The 22,627-nt window shown below is 47.7% G+C and overlaps 1 protein-coding gene across 2 annotated transcripts; it reads left to right on the top strand.

The window, feature by feature from the left end:
• The first annotated feature begins 610 nt into the window (after nucleotides 1-610).
• LOC116543491 (MHC class I polypeptide-related sequence B-like) lies at nucleotides 611-10,394 on the top strand. Of its 2 annotated transcripts, none has more exons than XM_032269064.1 (6): nucleotides 611-695; nucleotides 5,145-5,399; nucleotides 5,676-5,951; nucleotides 6,547-6,825; nucleotides 6,899-7,093; nucleotides 9,540-10,394. In XM_032269064.1, the coding sequence occupies exons 1-6, from the start codon at nucleotides 626-628 to the stop codon at nucleotides 9,686-9,688; spliced, it is 1,224 nt and encodes a 407-aa protein (XP_032124955.1). In that variant the 5' UTR covers nucleotides 611-625; the 3' UTR covers nucleotides 9,689-10,394. The 2 variants fall into 2 exon arrangements, with proteins under 2 accessions (XP_032124955.1, XP_032124954.1); XM_032269063.1 differs by lacking the exon at nucleotides 611-695 and adding an exon at nucleotides 750-768.
• Nucleotides 10,395-22,627: the final 12,233 nt, after the last annotated feature.

Raw genomic sequence — 22,627 nt, forward strand, 5'->3', positions numbered from 1 at the left:
AGCTGAAACGTCTAAGAGAGTTTGTCGTCTGAGCGGTTCTCAAGGGGCAGGTGCTTCTGAGAGGCAGAGGTGGCTGAGACCTGGAAACAAGTCTGCAAATCTGCTCACTGCTCTCATTGCCGGTAACGCTGTGCGCGGCTCAAGAAGTGTGTTGGAAGAATAACTAGGCGTTGTCTCTCCTGGAAGGAACAAGCCAGTGAGAGCCGGCCTGATGGGGCGACAGGCGAAAGGGGCTTGGTGAGGCTCGCACTCCTTAGGGTGGGGGTGCGGGGATGGGTGATGGCGATGCAGGGAGGGCGGCAGGGCCCTGGCCGTGCTCATCAGTTTGGAGCTGTACCCTCAGCTACTCGCAGCTGGTTCCCGCTTTTAGCTGCGCTCCCGCGCTCTCCCACTTTTAGGACCCCAGGTCTCGCCGGCTCAGCAGGTCTCAAGCCGTGCGAAATTTCTCTTATGAACACGGCCCCGCACTTCCCTCTCGTGAGTGGCCCTAAGTTCCGGGCCTCAGTTTCATTGGATAAGAGCTCACTAGGGGCGGGGCAGGTGGCTAAATTTCCGCGGGGCACTCTCCCGCCCCCGGTTCTGCCGGCCACGGCTTGAGCCTCTGAGAGGGTGGCGACGTCTGGCCATGGGGCTGGGTCGGATCCTGCTATTTCTGGCCGGCGCCTTCCCTTTGACACTCCTGGGAGCCGCCGCTGGTGAGTGGGGTTCCTGGCGGGCCTGGGCGGAGCGGGAGTGGCGGGACGTTTCCTGGGGTCCCGGTGGGTCGCGGTGAGCGCTGTGCGGTCTGGGCGGGGCTCAGGTGCGGGGTCGGGGGTGCGGGGAGCTGGACGCGGCCCATGGCCGCCACACCTCAGCCCTGCTTTCCCGTCTCTTTTCTGTCCTCCTCAGGACTGCGCATCACCCGCCCCTGCATTTTCCTGTCCTGCACTTGCTCTCCTTGCCTCACCTCCACCTCCTCTCACTTTTCGGACAAACCATCCCTTCTGAGACCCCTGGGGTCCCGGGAGGCGCCCCCCACTCGCGGGCTGCTCTTGTGAATGGCATTTTAGAGCCCTGCCTGCTCGGCCCCTAAGGCATCCACATCTACCGGTGCTGGGGGCTGCTCCCAGGTCCCTGAAGCCCTGTCCTCTCCCGGCAGTCTGTGGTTCACAGCCGGTGGGGGGAGTCCTCTCCTCTCCGTAGCCCACCCCTACTAATGACCAATGATCTAAGGACAACAGATTTCCTGCCCCTCCTCCCTGCCCATCTCAGGGCCCCCTGGGTCCTGTTGCCCTCCCAGCTCCCTGCTACCCCTTCCTGTCTGCAGTCCTCCGATGGACTTCTAGGGTATCTTCTGCCCTCATACCCTCCCCCACCCAAAGCAGGTCCCTCCTGCCTCCCTTATGGGCCTTTCCTACAAGCAGCCTTCACCCAGTGCTGCCCTTATGCCTCCCACTCCCAGCTGTCCCTGACCCTAAGTTTCTGGTGTTGCCTTTTGTCCAGGGGTCTTCCCTCCATCCTACTCCCCTCCAGACCACCCAGGGGGAGCCCTGGTGCTAATGACAGTTGGGTTTTAGGCAGGACACAGGGCAGTGCAGATGTCCCATCCAGTGCAGGTGGCTGCTCTGGGCCCTGCCTCAAGGTGGCCCCTTCCCCTCTCCTTTATCCTCAGCCTCACCCTCTGGAGGACCCCACCCTCCAGCCCACAGGTGCTGGACGATCCCTCCCTGGTCCCTCCGCCCCTCTCAAGCTGGGAACCTTGTGTTGCTCCTACCTCTTGCCCACCTGCCTTGGGCCCTCAGCAAGTTCTCATCTTTCCCAAACCCCACCCCCCACAGAGCACGCTCCCCTCCTGTCCTCACCCTAACCCAAGTTCCTCCACAGTCACTCCTGCCCCATGCTCACGCTGCCCTCCAGTTCTTGCTCTGCCCATCTCCCCTCGCCCCACCCAGCCCAGACCTAAAACAGGCTGTTGGTCCAGCTGTTCCTTGACCTTCATTCTTTTCTTTTGGTTCCTTGACCCCAGTGGGCTCTCACTCCCTACACCACATACCTAAAATCTTTGTTTGGCTCTTGGGGTGACTGTTCCGCCTCCAGCACTACTTTTGGCAGACCCTTCCTCAGGCTGGTGGTCTCCCCGTTTACCTTGGTTTTCTGTCTCTGGCCAGCACCCCCACCCCTTGCTTTTGTTTTAATTTTTAACTTTTGTTTGGGTATGTTGTACACATATATGTATATATTTATGGAGTACGTGAATAGTTTAACACAGGCATACAATACATGATAATTACATTAGGGTAAATGGGGTATCTATCACAACAAGCATTTATCCTTTCTTTGTGCAACAAACGATCCCATTATGCTCTTTTAGTTATTTTTACATGTACAGTAAATTATTGCTGACTTACCCTGCTGTGCTATCTACAAGATCTTATTCATTCTAACTATATTTTTGTAACCATTAACCATCCCACTCTGCACTCCCCACTACCCTTCTCAGCGTCTGGTAGTCATCATTCCATTCCCTGTCCCCATGAGTTCAGTTGTTTTCACTTTTGGCTGCTGCAAAGAAGAAAGCACACAAAGTTAGTGTGTCTGTTCCTGGCTTATTTCACTTAACATAATGACCTCCAGTTCTTTTCAAATGACTGGACGGCTGAATAGTACTCCACATACACATGTGAGCCACATTTTCTTTATCCATTCGTGTGTTGATGGACACTTAGGTTGCTTGCAGATCTTGGCTATTTTGAATAGTGCCTCAATAAACATGGAAAAGTAGATGGCTCTTTAACATGCCAATTTGCTTTCTTTGAGGTATATGCCTAACAGTGGGAGTGCTGCAGCATATGACAGTTCTGTTATGTTTTTAGTTTAGTTTTGGGAACCTCCACCTAGCTTCCCATAGTGGTGTACTAGTTTACATTCCCACCAACAGTGTACAAGGGTTCTCTTTTGCTACATCCTTGCCGCATTCCTCATTGCCTGTCTTCTGGATAACAGCCATTTTATCTGGGGTGGGATGACATCTCATGGTAGTTTCGATGCATTTATTTGAAGACCAGTGATGCTGAGCACCTGTTCATATACCTGCTTGCCATTTGTAAGTATTCCTTTTGAGAAATTACTATTCCGATCTTTTGCTCGTTTTTAAATTGGATTCTCGGATTTTTTTTTTTTCCTATAGAGTTGTTTGAGCTCCTTATATGTTTCAGTTACTAATCCTTTGTAAGATGAATAGTTTGAAAATATTTTCTCCCATTCTTGAATGATCTCTTCACTTTGTTTGTTGTTTTCTTTGCTGTGCAGGAGGGTTTTTTCTTTCTTTTTGTCTTTTCTCTTTTTTTGGGAGACAGAGTCTTTCTCTGTGGCCCAGGCTGGAGTGCAGTGGTGCAATGTCAGCTCACTGCAACCTCCACCTCCCAAGTTCAAGCAATTCTCCTGCCTCAGGCTCCTGAGTAGCTGGGACTACAGTGGCACACCACCATGCCTGGCTAATTTTTGTATTTTTAGTAAATATGAAACCGTGTTGCCCACCTGGTCTTTAACTCCTGAACTCAGGCAATCCACCCGCCTCAGCCTCCCAAAGTGCTAGGATTACAGGATGAGCCACCGCACCCAGCCTGTTTCCTTTGCTGTGCAGAAGCAGTATATGATTGTGGTTTTGATTTGCATTTTCCTAATGACTACTGATATTGAGCATCTTTTCATGTGTTTATTGATCATTTGCATATTTTCTTTGAAGAATTGGCCATTCAAGACTTTTGCCCATTTTTCCCCCACATAGCTTCTCATGGCTACTTTGCCCATTTTTGAGTGGGTTGACTGTTTTGTTGTTTTTGTCAGACTTCTTTACGTATTCTGGAAACTAATCTCTTATCAGATATATGATTTGCATATTTATTTCATTTCAGGCATTGATTGCTTTTTCCCTCTAATCGGGCCCTTTGATGCACAGATGTTTTAATTTTCATGAGACCAGTTTGTCAGTTCTTTCTATTCTGTCTGTGCTTTGGTGTCACATCCACGAAAGCTCTGTCAAATCCTGTGTCATGAAGATTATCCCCAATGTTTTCTTCTTTTTTTTTGCCATTTATTTTATTTTATTTTTTTAATTAATTTATTTGTGTTATTGCATTTTAGGTTTTGGGGTACATGTGAAGAACATGCAAGATTGTTGCATAGGTACACACGTGTCAGTGTGATTTGCTGCATTCCTCCCCATCACCTACATCTGGCATCTCTCCCCTTGCTATCTCTCTCCAACTCCCTACCCCCCACCGTCCCTCCCCTATTTTCTCCCAACTGACCCCAATGTTTTTTTCTAAGAAATTTTTAAGTTTTAGTTCTTGAGTTTAGAGTTTAGGTCTTTTGTTCATTTTGAGTTAATTTTTGTATAGAGTGCAAATTAAAGGTGCTATTTTATTTTATTTGAACATGCAGTTCCCCCAGCACTATTTACTGAAATGTGGACTGACTCTTTGAGAACCTGCCACCTGCCCACCCCGGTGGACACTAGCGGGTACATGCACTTGCTGTCCTGGGGCCTTGTCATGCTGTCATGCCACTCTTCCACTGGGACCCAAGCCCACACCATTGCTTCCCTCTGGGATACTGACCCCACTATAAACTTCTCTGGGGCTACAACCTTCCTGCCCCTTGCGCCTCATAACCGCCCCCTCCCTTGCCCTCACCATGCCCATGATGAGTCTTTTCTCGAAGCAGCTCCCCTTGCCTCCATCTCACTGTCACCTGTGCACCACGGCCACACTGGACATGGGTTGCTATTCGCCTGAGTTTCTTCCCATTTCCCACCTCCCCTCTGGCAAGACCTTCCTTCCACCACTGCCTTCATGTTTCTCCATTACCCCTGTAGAAGAGCATCTCCCCGTGGCCCCTATACCCTTAGGGGGCCTTTGGCCACCCAGCCCTGGCACCTGGCCTACAAGTTTGCCATCTCCATTCCCCCTTCTTCCATTCCTCAGTCCCCTCCTCTGTCCTCCCAGCTTCCCAGTTTTCCTTGTATATGAAATGCTCATTCTTGTCCCATTGCCCGTGTACATTTCCTGTCTCCTCAGGAAGGTCAGGACAGCAGACCTGTGTGTTAAGCATCATGTGAAGTTACTTCCAGGAAGAAGTTTCATCTGTGATTTTCTCTTCCCCAGAGCCCCACAGTCTTCATTATAATTTCACAGTGCTGTCCTGGGATGGACCTCCTCAGTCAGGGTTTCTCGCTGAGGGATATCTGGATGGTCAGCTCTTCCTGCTCTGTAACAGGCAGAAATGCCCGGCAGAGCCGCAGGGACAGTGGGCAGAAGCAGTCCGGAGAGCTGAGCCCTGGCACACAGAGATCGAGGACTTGAAAGAGAATAAGAAGAACCTCAAGATGACCCTGCCTCATATCAAGAGGAAGAAAGGAGGTGAGAGTGGGCAGGGGCAAGAGTGACGGGAGAGGCCTTTTCCAGAAAAGTTAGGGCAGAGAGCAGCGACCTGTCTCTTCCCACTGGATCTGGCTGGGGCTGGGGGTGAGGAATGGGGGTCAGTGGAGCTCACCAAGGAGGTGAGTCAGCACTCAGCCAGCACAGGGAGGCTGGGCGGAGGAGGGCAAGGGAAGGGTCCCCGCTGGACTGAGTTCCTCACTTGGGTGGGAAGGTGAGGGGTTCAGGAATGGAGAAGTCACTGCTGGGTGGGGGCAGCCTTGCATTCCCTCCAGGAGATTAGACGCTGTGAGATCCATGAAGACAACAGCACCAAGAGCTTCCGGCATTTCTACTATGATGGGGAGCTCTTCCTCTCCCAAAACCTGGACACTCAGGAATGGACAGTGCCTGAGTCCTCAGGAGCTCAGATCTTGTCTGTAAACATCACGAATGTCTTGGACGAAAAGGCAAAGAAAGCTGGCGTTGTGCGGGCAGACTGCCTGTGGAAACTGCAGGGATATCTGGAATCCCTGGTGTGCGTCGGGAGAACAGGTACCGACCCTGGGCAGGGGCTCTCCTCTCCCCATGGTTCTGCTAGAGTTGCCTCACCCCCCAGCTCTGACCAGGGAAACCTGCCCAGTGCTATGGATGCAGGCGTTTCCTGTTGACATATTGTGTCCTGATTTTCCTCTCCTGTCAGAGCCAGTGGATAAAGACAGTGGGTCTGGGACTGAACCATCCAGTGTTGGAATCTGGGAAAGCAGGGGGTCATCCGACAGAATCCTGAGCCTGGGGTGGGTGTCAGGCAGGAGAGGAAGCCCTAAGGGACAGGGCTGCCCCATCTGCCTCCCAGCCTGCCCATCCCAAAGAGTTTCCTCCCTCCTGGCCCCAGACCCAGGAGACCACCCCTAACATCCCCCTCCTCAGCATCATTGTGGGGATCCCAGAGCTTCAGGCCACAGTCCCGAGGCCCATCCTCTTGCCAGCCCTAGAGGAATTGGGCCCCAGGGTGAGGACAGACTTACAGAAGGTCCGGGGTCTGTGAGTGCTTCAGCCAGAGTGGGAACAGTGGAGAGGACCAGCCCTGTTCCCTGCATCTCCCTTAGAGGGGAGCAGGGCTTCACCGACTCTGCGCTTTCTTCTCCAGTGCCACCCATGGTGAATGTCACCCGCAGTGAGGATTCAGATGGCAACATCAATGTGACATGCTGGGCTTCCGGCTTCTGTCCCCCAAATATCACACTGACCTGGCATCAGGATGGGGTATCTTTGAGCCACGATGCCCAGCAGTCGGAGGGTGTCCTGCCTGATGGGAATGGAACCTACCAGACCTGGGTGACCATCAGGATTCGCCAAGGAGAGGAGCAGAGGTTCACCTGCTACATGGAACACAGTGGTAATCTCAGCACTCACCCTGTGCCCCATGGTGAGCCTACGGTGACCCTAGAGAGGGTCAGCTGTGGGTCTCTGCCCAGTGTATAACAAGTGCCTTTTTTCAGGGAAGGTGGTGGTGCTTGAGATTCAACAGCCAGCCAGTCCACATGTTCCTGCTGCTGCTGCTCCTGTTTCTGCTATTATTGATGTTATTATTGCTGGTGTTATTATTATTATTACTCTTATTATTGTTGCTCTTGTTATTCATTACTACATCCGTCACTGCAAGAAGAAGAGAACATCACCTGCAGAGGGTCCAGGTGAGAAAAGAGGGCAGTGGCTGGAGATGGGAGGGCTCCTGTCTGGGCACTAGGGTCCCCTCATTGCTCCTGCACAGATAGGCATGTAGGTGACCAGGCTTCTGGAACAGGTGTTGGAAGTTGGGGTATTTGGGAGGGGAACGGGAGCCATATCTCCATCTACACCCCTAAATCCCTCCCAAGTTAGGGCCGGGGAAGGCCCTCGAATGTCTAGCTGTGGCCTCTTCCTGCTGCAGGTGAGGGTTGGGCAGCAGGGATGGTGCCTGCTCTGTCCTCATCCCGGTCTCTCTGTCTCTCGGACTCACTAGGGCGCGTCCAGGTGGGGTGAGTTGGGAATCACATGCAGAGTGCTGAGGGCCTGGGTGATCACAGCCTCAGAGGGAGCAAATAGTAAAGGCAGCTGTCACCTGGGGAGGGCTAGAAACTGGAGAGGAATCCGAGGGGAGGTGGTGCCCCTAGTCCCTTCCTCTCTGCATCCCTCTACCCTGTTTTTCCAGCCATTTGGTCGGGGAGACACCAAGGAAAAGATATATGAGGCCCGGACTTGGGGCCCTGCCTGTGCAGACCCTTGGAGGCCCTCTTGTAACAAGGAGGGTCCTGGTCGCACAAGGCCATCTCTGTCCACTTTACAGCTCCTCATGTGCCTCCTCGAGGAGCTGCCTCGGGGAGCTGTCATGTCCTCTGTGTCACTCGAGGCACTGCTCTTTCCAAGTTCCCACCACCTGGCCTCCCTGAGTTTCCATGCAGATGATATACATGAGTAAATAATCAGATGTCCGTGGGCCATTTGAGAAGCGGGGCCCAGCCCCTCATCAGGGCAGCTGCGGTCCCTGTTCTCAAACTACCTCCAAGTGTTTTCTTCTCCAGTCCCTGAGGGACATAGTCCCCAGGGACCATGTTTCTGGGGCTTTGTTCTGTGCTCTGTGACCTGACCTTGCCCTCCCGGAGGCCATTTCCCTTTCTCAAGGTGGTCACTGACTGGTAAGTTTGGAGTAAGGGACGGTCAGGATCATTTCCCCCACAGTCAGGTTGTTTGACAGGAGACGAAAAGAGAAAGCAGGAAGTTGTGTGTTTCTGCAAAGACAGAGGCAGTGCAGGGGACAGTGAGACCTGGGGCGTCCAGGAGACCTGGGTCTTTCTGTCGTTTCCCCACTTCTGTGTTGGTGGTTTCTCATTGTTCACCTAATTGCTCTGTTTGCTCCTCCCGTGCCCTGCAGCAAGAGGGCCCCGTCCAGGAGGCACCCGCAGCAGGGGCAGAGCAGGTGTGTGGTGGCTCCTGCTCTCACCTGCGGTGTCTCCTGTAGAGGGATTGTCAGTTCTGGTTTTCTGTGAGCATGATTGGTTTCCTCACAGGTCATTGGGGCTTTGGCCAGGAAAAGGGTATGAAAGTCATGTGCCAATTCCCCAAAATTCCTGCTTTCAATGTTGATGTCCCATAAAGATGTTCATAATTTCAGCCCTATGATCTTGATAGAATTTCCTCTAATACTGATGTTGTAAAGCATACTAAATGAAACAGGAACTCAAATTTGGAGTTCCCTCTCCAGGAGGGTCTGTGTGGGAGATGGTGGCTGTGGCAGTGGCAGTTCCCAGGTGCAGAGGGTGGACAGAGGCCGCCTCAAGCTAAGGGGTTCCCCCTACTCTACATGGAGAAAATCCCTTGTGGGTTGCAAGGGCAGTGTCCTGGGTGGAATCCCTGCTAGGGACAGAGCAGGAAGGCCTCGCGGCCTCACCAAGCAGCAGCCCTGGGTGGAGCTGCGTTTCCAGGGGTAAGTGGACCAGGCAGGAGCAGCAGTGACTCAAGAGCAGGTCACAGGCCTGGGTGGGTGCTGAGGGTCAGAGGACGCCAGGCCTCCTGAAGCAAGCTGGGGGTCCCAGGGTCAGGTGCTAATCCTGTGGCAGCCACGTCTTTCCATGCTGAGCCTGCTGGGCACCCTCAGGCTTCTTGATGGGGTCCCCAGTTAAGAGGTGCCAGCTCTGGGCTGGGAGGGGAGGAATGCTGAGCCGCAGATAGAGGGCACAGCCAGCGGTGGACAGGGTCTGCCCTAGTGTGCAGGTTCCTCTGCAGGTGAGGAGGGCCTGGGTACTGAGGGCAAGGGTCAGGGCCTCTATTTGTGGAAGCCTCTCACTCTGACAGGACTGGTCAGGCCTGAGAGGAAGGGAGGGCACTGGATACCCTCTTGCATCTTGTCCTTTAGTCTTGGGGCCCTTTCACTACCTGCCCGATGGGTGGTGGGCACAGGTGCTGATGTGATGGAGTGATGGGAGGGAACTGGCAGGGGCTGGGAAAAGCTGGGTGGGAGGAAGAAAAATGTAAGGGCCTAATTTTCCCTCTGAGAAAGGGAGAATCTGATTTTGGAGCAACTGAAGAGAGAAAAGTCCTCAGGGAATGAACACAACACTCTACACCCAGTGGAGCATTCACCGGTTTCTCTCTTTTCTCCAGAGCTCGTGAGCCTGCGGGTCCTGGATCAACACGTGGTTGGGACAGGAGACCACAGGGATGCCGCACAGCTGGGATTTCAGCCTCTGATGTCAGCTCCTAGGCCCACTGGCTCCACTGAGGGCACTGAGACTCTGCAGCCAGGCGGCTAGGACTCAGCTCCCTGCCTGGATCTCACCAGCACTTTACCTCTTGGTGCCTCAGTTTCCTGGCCTATGAGACAGAGAACATAACACCATTTATTTCTTGTTGTCAGAGGCTGTGAAGTGTTAGTAGGCATAAGGTGTTTGCAGCTGTGCCATATTAGTTGGTATCATCATTTCCATTGTTTATCTATTATTATAATTGGTTTTTTTTGAGACAAAGTCTCACTCTGTCACCCAGGTTGGAGTTCAGTGGCGTGATCTCAGCTCACTGCAACCTCTGCCTCCCCAGCTCAAGCAATTCTTGTGCCTCAGCCTCCCGAGTAGCTGGGATTACGGACCCACACCACCATATCCGACTAATTCTAGTATTTTTCATAGAGACCGGGTTTCGCCATGTTAGCCAGGCTGGTCTCAAACTCCCCACCTCAGGTGATCTGCCTACATGAGCCTCCCAAAGTGCTGGGATTACAAGCATGAGCCACTGTGCCCAACCTATTTTATTATATTTTAATATATTACATGTACAGTAATTAGAACATCATAGGTGAGCTTTATGAGTGAGTATCTTGGTGATGACTCCTCCTGACGAGACTAGGACCAGCTTTCTTGTCACCTTGAGGTCCCCTCACCCCCCTGTCACAGTCCTATGCATTACTCCATGTCTACTATGTGTGCTGAATTTTAAACTATACATGTTTACTGTTTAAATAGACATTTCTGGTCTGTGTTTTATTTCATGCGTCTGGGAGTGGATAAAGCATGAGGTTCAGGGGAGAAGGAGAAGTCTGTCTCAACGCCTTGACACGGCATGAAAACAATCTCCCCTCCTCATTCCCTTCCCCTGCTAGTTTCCGATGACCCACAGATTCACAGCAGAACAGAAAGCGCTGTGAAATGATGGAGGTGGGACATCTGGTGCCAACATTCAGGGGCTGACCCTGTGGGGGAACATCTGCCCTGAAGAGCTGGAGCCTTCATGTGATGACACAGAGCTGAAGTGTGACATCAGGGAGGGGATAGAGAGTGCTTCCAGGTTTTCTGACTTTGAAGAATTTGAGTCAGTCGGGTTCTGGCGTAAAGTGACTGCTGGGGAGGTGTGGACTAAATTAATGAAGAACAAATGAACCAGGAAAGTGGATGAGTAAGAGGTGGGATATTCCCCACCCTGTTTCTTGATGCCTCCTGACTGCTGGTCTTGGGGCACACAGATGGGTGCTGCACTTCTTGCTCAAGGCAACCTCAGCCCCACCCACGTCAGGCAGTCCTGAGAGACAGCCTAAGGGTGACAGACTCAAGGTAGAGATGGGAGTCCTCCTCACAGCAGGAGTGGATCCAGGACCTGCCTGGAAGCAAGAGAAGGATGAGGGACTCTAGTTGCTCCTGTTTCCTCCCACTGCCTGGGTTCCCAAGGTAACCAGTAAGGGAGCTGGGGTAGGGAATTCATTCATGTGCTATGTATTTATCCAGAGATGTGTGTATTGATGTTTTCTTCAATGTTTTTATTCAGGGTGGATGTCATTCACACATTTATGCATTTATGATATATATTTAATAGTCTTGTATATTTTAGTTAACATGCATCACTTGTTGAATTCAGTTCTCAATAGGTATAAATTTTCATATTCATTGCAGTTTTTGTTAATCAAAGTTTAATTGCCCATAATTAAAAACATCAAATAGGGGGAGATCCAAGATGGCCGTTTAGGGGCAGCTCAGGATTGCAGCTCCCAGTGAAAGCGCAGAGGGTGAGTGGACGCCGCGTTTTTATTGCCCACAGACTAGGAAATTCCCGGGCAGAGGAGCTCCACGGTCGCCAGCGCGGCTGTTGCGGCCAGCGCGGCTGTGCCGGCCAGCGCCGCTGCTTTGCCCCGCGCGGCTGCTTTGTCGGCGCCCCGGAGCCGCGGTTCTCCGTACAAAATACACCGGTCCGGGGGCCCTTTAGGCTGGCGATTGGAGCCACGGGAAGTCGCCCATACACTGGTTCAAAAAGGGGACTGAGCAGAGAACCAAGACAGTAGATTCCAGGGCCAAAAAAGAAAAAAAAAAAAAAAAGCGCCACAAACCTCAGTGCCGCTGTTTAAGCCGTCCCAGTGAGTGGCCGCAGGGGAAAACAAACAGACCCCGGTGCCTCTTCAACAGGCGACTGGAACACCAACTTAAAAAAAAGGCTCTGAGGCAGGGAGCCAGGCGATCAGGCTCGGCTGGCCCCACCCCCACAAAAGAATAGCAACCAGAAACTCTGGATTGAGAGTTTCACAGCCAGTGCAGCTGAACCCGGGACGGTCCAGCTCTGTGGGGGAGGGGCGTCCGCCATTACCAGGGAGCCCGCCGTTGCCAAGGCAACCCGCCATTGCTGAGGCAGCCCGCCGTTGCCAAGGCAACCCGCCACAGCAGAGACTCCGCCCCAACAGAGGCGGGCCACCATCGCCAAAGCAGTTCTAACTACACCCATATAAACAGGACTGCAGGGAAGCTCACTCGGCAGCGGAGCGGAGCCCACAGCAGCTCAGCAAAGCTGCTATAGGCCGACAGTGACTAGGCTGCCTCTTTGCTGGGCTGCGCAAGTCTGAAGGAAAAAAAAAAAAAGAAGGCGGCAGCATAACGGAAACTCATAAATAAAGCCCTAAATCCCTGGGACAGAGCACCAGGGAACAAAAAGCAGTTTATGAGTTCTCCTGCAGCAGACCTAAAAGTACCTGCCCAGCAGCTCTGAATGAACAACAACAAAGCTCGCAACTCACCATTTGAGCTCCTATAAAGAAAAGACCGTCTCCTCAAGCAGCTCCCTGACCCCTATATATCCAAAAAGACACCTCATAGAGGAGAGATCAGATTGACACTAGGCGGGTATCCTTCTGGGACAAAGATAGCAGAAGAAGAAAACTGGTAACAACCCTTGCTGTTCAACAGCTGCTGCAGGTGAACCCCAGGCAAGCAGGGCCTAGAGTGAACCTCAGCAGACCTACAGCAGAGGGGCCAGACTGTCAGAAGGAAAACCAAGAAACAGAAATAACCTCATCATCAACAAACAGAACGTCAATCTGAAAGATTTGAGACCCAATCTGAAAGCCAGCAACTACAAAGTCGACAGGTGGATAAATCCTTAAGGATGGGAAGAAACCGGCGCAAAAAGGATGAAAACACCCGAAACCAGAACACCTCTCCTCCTAAAAGGGATCACAACTCCTCGCCAGCAAGGGAACAAGGTTGGATGGAGAACGAGTGTGATGAAATGACAGAATCAGACTTCAGAAGGTGGGTAGTAAGAAACTTCTGTGAACTTAAACAACATGTTCTAACCAAATGCCAAGAAACTAAGAACCTTGAAAAAAGATTTGACGAAATGCTAACAAGAATGGACAAAATAGAAAGGAATATAAGTGAATTGATGGAGCTGAAAACTGCAACACGAGAACTTCGTGAAGCATGCACAAGTATCAACAGCCGAATTGACCAAGCAGAAGAAAGGATATCAGAGGTCGAAGATCAACTCAATGAAATAAAACGGGAAGGCAAGACTGGAGAAAAAAGGGTAAAAAGGAATGAACAAAGTCTCCAAGAAATGTGGGACTATGTGAAAAGACCTAATCTACGTTTGATAGGCGTACCCGAATGCGACGAAGAGAATGAATCCAAGCTGGAAAATACTCTTCAGGATATTATCCAGGAAAACTTCCCCAACCTAGCAAGGCAGGCAAACATTCAAGTCCAGGAAATACAAAGAACACCACAAAGATATTCGTCAAGAAGAGCAACCCCAAGGCACATAATCGTCAGATTCACCAGGGTCGAAATGAAGGAGAAAATACTAAGGGCAGCCAGAGAGAAAGGTCGGGTTACCCATAAAGGGAAGCCCATCAGACTCACAGCAGATCTCTCAGCAGAAACCCTACAAGCCAGAAGAGAATGGGGGCCAATATTCAACATCCTTAAAGAAAAGAACTTTCAACCCAGAATCTCCTATCCAGCCAAACTAAGCTTCATAAGTGAAGGAAAAATAAAATCCTTTGGGAACATGCAAGTACTCAGAGATTTTGTCACCACCAGGCCAGCTCTACAAGAGCTCCTGAAAGAGGCTCTACACTTATAAAGGAACAACAAGTACCAGCTCAACTAAAGGGCAATACAGCCAGCTAGCACCAAAATGGCAGTATCAAATTCACACATAACAATATTAACCCTAAATGTAAATGGACTAAATGCCCCAATCAAAAGACACAGACTGGCAAATTGGATCAAAAGAAAAAACCCATCGGTGTGCTGTATCCAGGAAACCCATCTCACATGCAAGGATACACAAAGGCTCAAAATAAAGGGATGGAGGAAGATTTACCAAGCAAATGGAGAGCAAAAAATAGCAGGAGTTGCAATTCTCATCTCTGATAAATTAGACTTTAAAGCAACAAAGATCATAAGAGACAAAGAGGGACATTACATAATGGTAAAAGGATCAATGCAACAAGAAGAGCTAACGATCCTAAACATATATGCACCCAATACAGGAGCACCCAGATACATAAGGCAAGTTCTTAATGACTTACAAAGAGACTTAGACTCCCACACAATAATAGTGGGAGACTTTAACAGCCCATTGTCAACATTAGACAGATCAACCAGACAGAAAATTAACAAGGATATCCAGGACTTGAACTCAGACCTGGACCAAGCAAACCTAATAGACATTTACAGAACTCTCCACCCCAAAGCCACAGAATATACATTCTTCTCAGCACCACATCACACCTACTCTAAAATTGACCACATAATTGGGAGTAAATCACTCCTCAGCAAATGCAAAAGAACGGAAATCATAACAAACAGTCTCTCAGACCACAGTGCAATCAAGTTAGAACTCAGAATTCAAAAACTAACTCAGAACCGCACAGCTTCATGGAAACTGAACAACTTGCTCTTTAATGTTGACTGGATAAACAATGAAATGAAGGCAGAAATAAAGATGTTCTTCGAAACCAACGAGAATGAAGACACAACATACCAGAATCTCTGGGACACATTTAAAGCAGTCTCTAGAGGAAAATATATAGCAATAAGTGCCCACATGAGAAGCAAGGAGAGATCAAAAATTGACACCCTATTGTCAAAACTGAAAGAGCTAGAGGAACAAGATCAAAAAAACTCAAAGTCTAGCAGAAGACAAGAAATAGCTAAGATCAGAGCAGAACTGAAGGAGATAGAGACACAAAAAACCCTTCAAAAAATCAATAAATCCAGGAGCTGGTTTTTTGAAAAGATCAACAAAATAGACAGACCACTAGCCAGATTAATAAAAAAGAAAAGAGAGAATAACCAAATAGATGCAATAAAAAACGATAAAGGGGATATCACCACAGATTCCACAGAAATTCAAACCATCATCAGAGATTATTACAAACAACTCTATGCACACAAACTAATAAACCTGGAAGAAATGGATAAATTCCTGGACACTTGCCTCCTGCCAAGCCTAAACCAGGAAGAAGCCGAAACCCTGAACAGACCCATAACAAGGTCTGAAGTTGAGGCAGCAATTAAGAGCTTACCACCCAAAAAAAGCCCAGGTCCAGATGGGTTCACAGCTGAATTCTACCAGACATACAAAGAGGAGCTGGTACCATTTCTTCTGAAACTATTCCAAACAATACAAAAAGAGGGAATTCTTCCCAAATCATTTTATGAGACCAACATCATCCTGATTCCAAAACCCGGCAGAGACTCAACAAGAAAAGAAAACTTCAGGCCAATATCCATGATGAACATAGATGCAAAAATCTTCAATAAAATACTGACAAGCCGATTGCAACAGCACATCAAAAAGCTTATCCACCATGATCAAGTAGGCTTCATCCCAGGGATGCAAGGCTGGTTCAACATACGCAAGTCTATAAACGTAATTCACCACATAAACAGAACTAAAGACAAAAACCACATGATTATCTCAATTGATGCAGAGAAGGCCTTTGACAAAATTCAACAGCCCTTTATGCTAAAAACACTCAATAAGCTAGGTATCAATGGAACGTATCTCAAAATAATAAAAGCTATTTATGACAAACCAACAGCCAATATCATACTGAATGGGCAAAAACTGGAAGCATTCCCCTTGAAATGTGGCACCAGACAAGGATGCCCTCTCTCACCACTGCTATTCAATATAGTATTAGAAGTTCTAGCCAGAGCAATCAGGCAAGAAAAAGAAATAAAGGGCATTCAAATAGGAAAGGAGGAAGTCAAATTGTCTCTATTTGCAGACGACATGATTGTATATCTAGAAGACCCCATCGTCTCAGCCCCAAACCTCCTGAAACTGATAAGCAAGTTCAGCAAAGTCTCAGGATACAAAATCAATGTACAAAAATCACATGCATTCCTATACACCAGTAACAGACTTAAAGAGAGCCAAATCAAGAACAAACTTCCATTCACAATTGCCACAAAGAGAATAAAATACCTAGGAATACAACTAACAAGGAATGTAAAGGACCTCTTCAAGGAGAACTACAAGCCACTGCTCAACGAAATAAGAGAGGACACAAACAGATGGAGAAACATCCCATGTTCATGGTTAGGAAGAATCAATATCGTGAAAATGGCCATACTGCCCAAAGTAATTTACAGATTCAATGCTATCCCCATCAAGTTACCAATGACCTTCTTTGCAGAACTGGAAAAAACCACCTTAAACTTCATATGGAACCAAAAGAGAGCCCGCATAGCCAAGTCAATTCTAAGCAAAAAGAACAAAGCGAGGGGCATCACGATACCAGACTTCAAACTATACTACAAGGCTACGGTAATCAAAACAGCATGGTACTGGTACCAAAACAGAGATATAGACCAATGGAACAGAACAGAGGTCTCGGAGGCAACACAACCTTTCTACAACCATCTGATCTTTGACAAACCAAACAAAAACAAGCAATGGGGAAAGGATTCCCTGTTCAATAAATGGTGTTGGGAAAGCTGGCTAGCCATGTGCAGAAAGCAGAAACTGGACCCCTTCCTGACACCTTACACTAAAATTAACTCCAGATGGATTAAAGACTTAAACATAAGACCTAACACCATAAAAACCCTAGAAGAAAATCTAGGCAAAACCATTCAGGACGTAGGTGTAGGCAAGGACTTCATGACCAAAACGCCAAACGCATTGACAACAAAAGCCAAAATAGACAAATGGGACCTAATCAAACTCCACAGCTTCTGCACAGCAAAAGAAACAATCATTAGAGTGAATCGGCAACCAACAGATTGGGAAAAAATTTTTGCAGTTTACCCATCTGACAAAGGGCTGATATCCGTAATTTACAAAGAACTAAAGCAGATTTACAAGAAAAAAACTAGCAAGCCCATTCAAAAGTGGGCAAAGGATATGAACAGACACTTCTCAAAAGAAGACATACGTGAGGCCAACAAACATATGAAAAAATGCTCATCATCACTGGTCATCAGAGAAATGCAAATCAAAACTACATTGAGATACCATCTCACGCTGGTTAGAATGGCGATCATTAAAAAATCTGGAGACAACAGATGCTGGAGAGGATGTGGAGAAATAGGAACACTTTTGCACTGTTGGTGGGAGTGTAAATTAGTTCAACCATTGTGGAAGACAGTGTGGCGATTCCTCAAGGACCTAGAAATAGAAATTCCATTTGACCCAGCAATCCCATTACTGGGTATATATCCAAAGGATTACAAATCGTTCTACTATAAGGACACGTGTACACTAATGTTCATTGCAGCACTGTTTACAATAGCAAAGACCTGGAACCAACCCAAATGCCCTTCGACGATAGACTGGATAGGGAAAATGTGGCACATATACACCATGGAATATTATGCAGCCATCAAAAACGATGAGTTTGGGTCCTTTGTAGGGACATGGATGAACCTGGAAACCATCATTCTCAGCAAACTGACAGAAGAGCAGAAGATCAAACACCGCATGTTCTCACTCATAGGCGGGTGTTGAACAATGAGAACACATGGACACAGGGAGGGGAGCACTACACACTGGGGTCAGTTGGGGGGAAATAGGGGAGGGACGGTGGGGGGTGGGAAGCTGGGGAGAGATAGCAAGGGGAGAAATGCCAGATGTAGGTGATGGGGAGGAAGACAGCGAATCACACTGCCAAGTGTGTTCCTATGCAACAATTTTGCATGTTCTTCACATGTACCCCAAAACCTAAAATGCAATAAAATAAATAAATGGAAAAAAAAAAATCAAATATTTGCAAAGGATTTCTCTAGAGAAATAAGTCCTCTCTGCATCTTCTCAACTTCTGCCTTCCTAGAGGCAACCATTTTCCACCTTTTTAGCTAAGTCTTTCAACTTTTACTTCCATGTGTCTAAATACAACTCCTTCATTAATACTGCTTGGTTTTCAGTTGCAGCCATTGTCTGTTGCACAGCACAGTGGCGAATGCAGTAGTTCATCGTCCCTGTTCCCTTGCACTCTTCCCATGCTTTCACCTTCCCAATGTATTTCTATAGGAATTACATTTAGTTCAGCCATTCCTTGTTTCTTTTCCCACGACTAATTTTCTCATGTCAGCTTGACCACTTTTCACTTTCTGAACATTTGTTCTTCCTGTAGTTAACATTCGCCTTTGTTTTTGTTTATTTTATAGACAGCACTCATTAAACTTGATATTTCTTCTACTTGTATTACTCTTTTAAGAAGTTACAGACTTTAGATATTCCACTTTACCTTCTTGGAAATGTCCCTCCTGGGCCTTCCGGCAGCTCCCATCTGGAGTAGAGGCTTCTACCTGTGGAGCACAGTCACCACCCTAGGATCTCCCTCCACCACCATCTGGGGCGGTGCTTTACATGAAGTGGAGCCACCTGGGGTCCTGCCAAATGCAGACTGATTCAAGATGTCAAGCTGGGACGTATGAGTCTTTCGTGCAGTTTCAGGAGGTGCTGATTTTGCTGCTTCATGGTTGTGTTATGTGTGTTTGTGTGTGTGTTTGTTTGTTTGTTGTTGTTGCTGCCGTTGTTTTTTATATAGAAACAGGGTTCCACCATGTTAGCCAGGCTCAAACTCCTGACCTCAGGTGATCTGCCCGCCTCAGCCTCCCAATGTGCTGGGATTACAGGTGTGGGCCACCACACCCGGCCATGTGTGTGTCGAGAGAGAGAGAGAGAGAGAGAGAGAGAGACAGAGAAAGAGAGAGAGAATCCTGTTCTCTAAGCCAGGCTAGAGTGCAGTGATGCCATCATGGCTTACTGCAGGCTCCACCTCATAGGCTCAAGTGACCCTCCCACCTCATCCTCCTGGGTAGCAAGGACCACAGGCCACATCCTAACTGATGCACTTTTTTTCTAAATTAGTAACAGGGCTAAGCATTTTTTCATTATGGCAAAAAATACATCACATAAAATTTACTATCATAACCATTTTTAAGAATACAGTACCATAGGCCAGGTGTGGTGGCTCATGCCTGTAATCCCAGCTATTTGGGAGGCTGAGGCAAGAGGATCACCAGAGGCCTGGAGTTCAAGACCAGCCTGGGGAAAATAGTAAGACCCTGTCTCTACCAAAAAAAAAATTAAATAAAAATATAAAGTGCTATAATAGTATTAACTGTAAGCTCATGGTGGTGCAACAGATCACTAGAATATTTCACCTTGAAAGCTGAAACTCGGTGCCCATTACACAAAAACGCCTCACTGCCTGTAGAAGTTTTCCCTGGCAACTACCATTCTACTTTCACGTTCATCAAGTTAGGCTGTTTCAGGCACCTCATATATGGAAGTATGCAGTGCTTGGAGGTTTTTTTTATTGACTTATTTCACTTGGCAATGACCTCAAGGTTCATATATGTTGCAGCATATAACAAAATTTTCTTGTCTTTAATGTTGAGTAATATGCCATTGTCTGTATATAGTCACATTTTCTTGACCTAGCCCTCTATTAATAGACATTTAGGTTTCTTCCATATCTTGCCTGTTGTGAATAACACCACTATGAACATGAATATGCAATCTTTCTTTTTACTTTTGTACCCCTCCCTCATTTGGGTGCAGTTAATCTTTTAGTAGCTTTTTCTGAAAGCACAAGCTGAAAGTACATTTGTGTGTTTCAACATATCTACTAATATGTTGCCTCTCTCCAGGAAGAGGAAAGAAATGTATTCAGGTGCTCTTTGACACAGCATTTAATGGTAAAGAAAGAAACAGTATAACTGTCCAGTGCTGAGTCTCAGCATCCTGCAATTTCAGAACTACTGCGAATACAAAATAAAAAAGGTCCTTCCCAGAATAGGAGTCACTCCTGTATGTGGTGGCCCTGGGACCGCAGACCTTCCCTCTCACACCTCTTCCATGAAGATCCTTTCTGCAGTGACTGGTGGTTTCCTATTTCACTCGACCCAGTGTCCTGACCCAAGAGACAAGATGTGTCTGCAGCTGTGCCCACACTTGGAGGAAACCTCGATGGTGTCAGTACATGAGAGACATTTGCTCATTACGGGTTATTTTATTATTTATTAAATATGTATTTTGATTGTATTTTATTGGCAGCACAATAAACCAGAACACAGTGAACCTAGAAATCATATCCACTTTCTTGTGTCCAAAAGTTCTTCCCAGGGAGGTGACAAAAAGACAGTCCTTGTTAGAATTGAGGATCCAGGGAGAGCCAGACAGGTTGGGCAGAATGGTTTTATTTGGAACCTGGAGGATAAGCAATACCCTCTCTCCACCCTGAAGCAGAGCCCCAGCACCCACCTCCTGGGTGCAAGAGCAGCATGGTCCATGATCTCCCTGTCCCAGATCAAATACAGCCCTGAGATCTGCTCATCTTTCCTATCTGGGATTTCTACATTGAACACCACCCTGAGTCAACCTTCCTGCAAAGCAGAAAAACATGAAGTCGGACCATGCTGGAGGAAGAATGGTGTCATCTTCACCTCTGGAGAGACCTCTGTCACTGTGTTCAGGGAAAGGACCAGCCTCACTCCCCATGCAGAGAGGAGGCTCTGGCTGTGATCCGGCCTGTGGAGGGATGAGGACCTGCTCCCTCTACAGTGATGGTCAAGAACCTGCAGGTGACAGGGAAGGCTTCCTCTCAGCATGTTCTTCCAGGCATCAAGGAATAGACCTGGGACATTTCCTCCAGTGACATGACGACACCCAGAAGTGAGGTCGCCCTGCCAGGGGCTCCTGGGGCTGCCACGTCTTTTGGGAGCTCAGTGTCTGGAGAGGGGTGTGGAGAGTAGGCTTTGTGCAAAACATAACCGTGACCTCTAAATTATTTATGCTTCATTAGCTTTTTTGTCATAAAATAAAACATGTACCAAAAAGAAAACCTGTCTGAAAATGTTGCCCTTTCATAAAAGGTAAACGTGCTTTAACCACCAGAGAGTTTGTCAGCCGGCCCAGGAAACCCCATCATCTGCCCCAGCTCAGTGATAAACTCTTCCCTCCCCTACATAAAATCGCAGCCTGACTTTTATGATCATCACTTCTTTGTTCTATTTTATATTTTCATCATCAAAAATTGTAGTTTAGTTTTACCGTGGTGTATTTTTTAGTGTTTGATCTTTTTTTTTTCATATGTTCCTCCTTGAAATTTATATTGTCTGGTTGTGTTTTCCATGGTTTGTGTTTTGCTGGCTTCACCCCAAGGAGTAGTTTAATATGCACCTTTTTAATCTCTGCTTTCTATAAACTGGTAGTTGGCTGCAGAGATTTGCTTATAGGCAGGCTTGATTTTTTTTCTTGAGTACTTCATTTATGGCACTGCATTGTATTCTTACATTAGGAGGAAGACCTTATCTATTTTTTTATTTATTTGTTTACTTTTTATTTTTATTTTTACTGTACTCTTAAATTTGGCCATTGCTGTTCAATAACCAAATCTGTTAATTCATTAAGGGTTACAAAAGAGTTATAGTCTCAGTCTCTCATTCCTTCCTCATTTACTAGCTGAATAATTTCTAAAAGAGGAGATTTACCTTATTCTATTGTACCTTCTAGAGACAACACAAATGTCCATCAACAGTGGAGGGACAAGAGTATGAGCCATGTATAAAGTGGAGCACTTGACAACCGTGGGAGTGAACAGGCTGTGACCACACACAGCAAGGTGATGAGCCCAACAAAAATGATGAGCCCAAAGACATGAAAACAAGGTATGATTCCATTCAGTCAGAACTGCAGAACTAACCTACAGTGTTACAAATCAAGAGAGTGGCTACCGTAGAGTGGGAGGAGGGTGGTTTATGAGTGAGTAGGACTCGGGTGTTTCTTGAGGGAAATCCAGCAGGATGGGCACATTGCTTGATGAAGATGTTGTTTACCTGAGTTTTCACTTGGTCAAAACCCACTGCCCACCTATGATTTGTCCGCCTTCCTCCATGCATGTTGTCCATTCAAGTACACATTTCTGGTGTTTTGAAACAATTATCTCCAAACTAACATAGAATTTCTCCTACTACAAGTCCTTAAAAATGCTGCATTGAAAATACCAGTTAAATTTTTTTTAATTTCAGGAAGCAAAAGCCCATGACTCAGTTATGAAGAGGAGAATCTACAACAAGAGCCATGAGCTTGGGAGCTGACACCAGAACAGCTTCGGAAATAGCTGTTGAGCGAGGAACTAGGAATCAAACCCAAACAGAATCACAGGAGCTGAAGGATGTGAAATGATGCCCCAGTAGTGCCTGAATGAATGAATCATGGGCAGTGGCTCATGGGTTGCCTGGCCAGTGTGGAACTTGGGAAAATAAAGTTGGAGAATTGCGGGGTGGAAGAGTGAAGTGTGCACTGACCTCTTTCCATGGGAAGAGCATGTGAAGACAGAGGTTGCATGTGAATCCCCGCCAGAGGGTCTCCAAGGGGCTGGGGCTCCCTAGAACCAGGTGGGCGAGATGGCTCGATGGATGATGCCACTCAGCCGCACAGGGCTTGCTGGTAGAGTCCCTGCACAAAGTGAC

The sequence above is a fragment of the Sapajus apella genome, unplaced genomic scaffold (genome assembly GCF_009761245.1).
Source record: "Sapajus apella isolate SASKATOON/1434 unplaced genomic scaffold, GSC_monkey_1.0 scaffold188, whole genome shotgun sequence".
Taxonomy (NCBI): domain Eukaryota; kingdom Metazoa; phylum Chordata; class Mammalia; order Primates; family Cebidae; genus Sapajus; species Sapajus apella.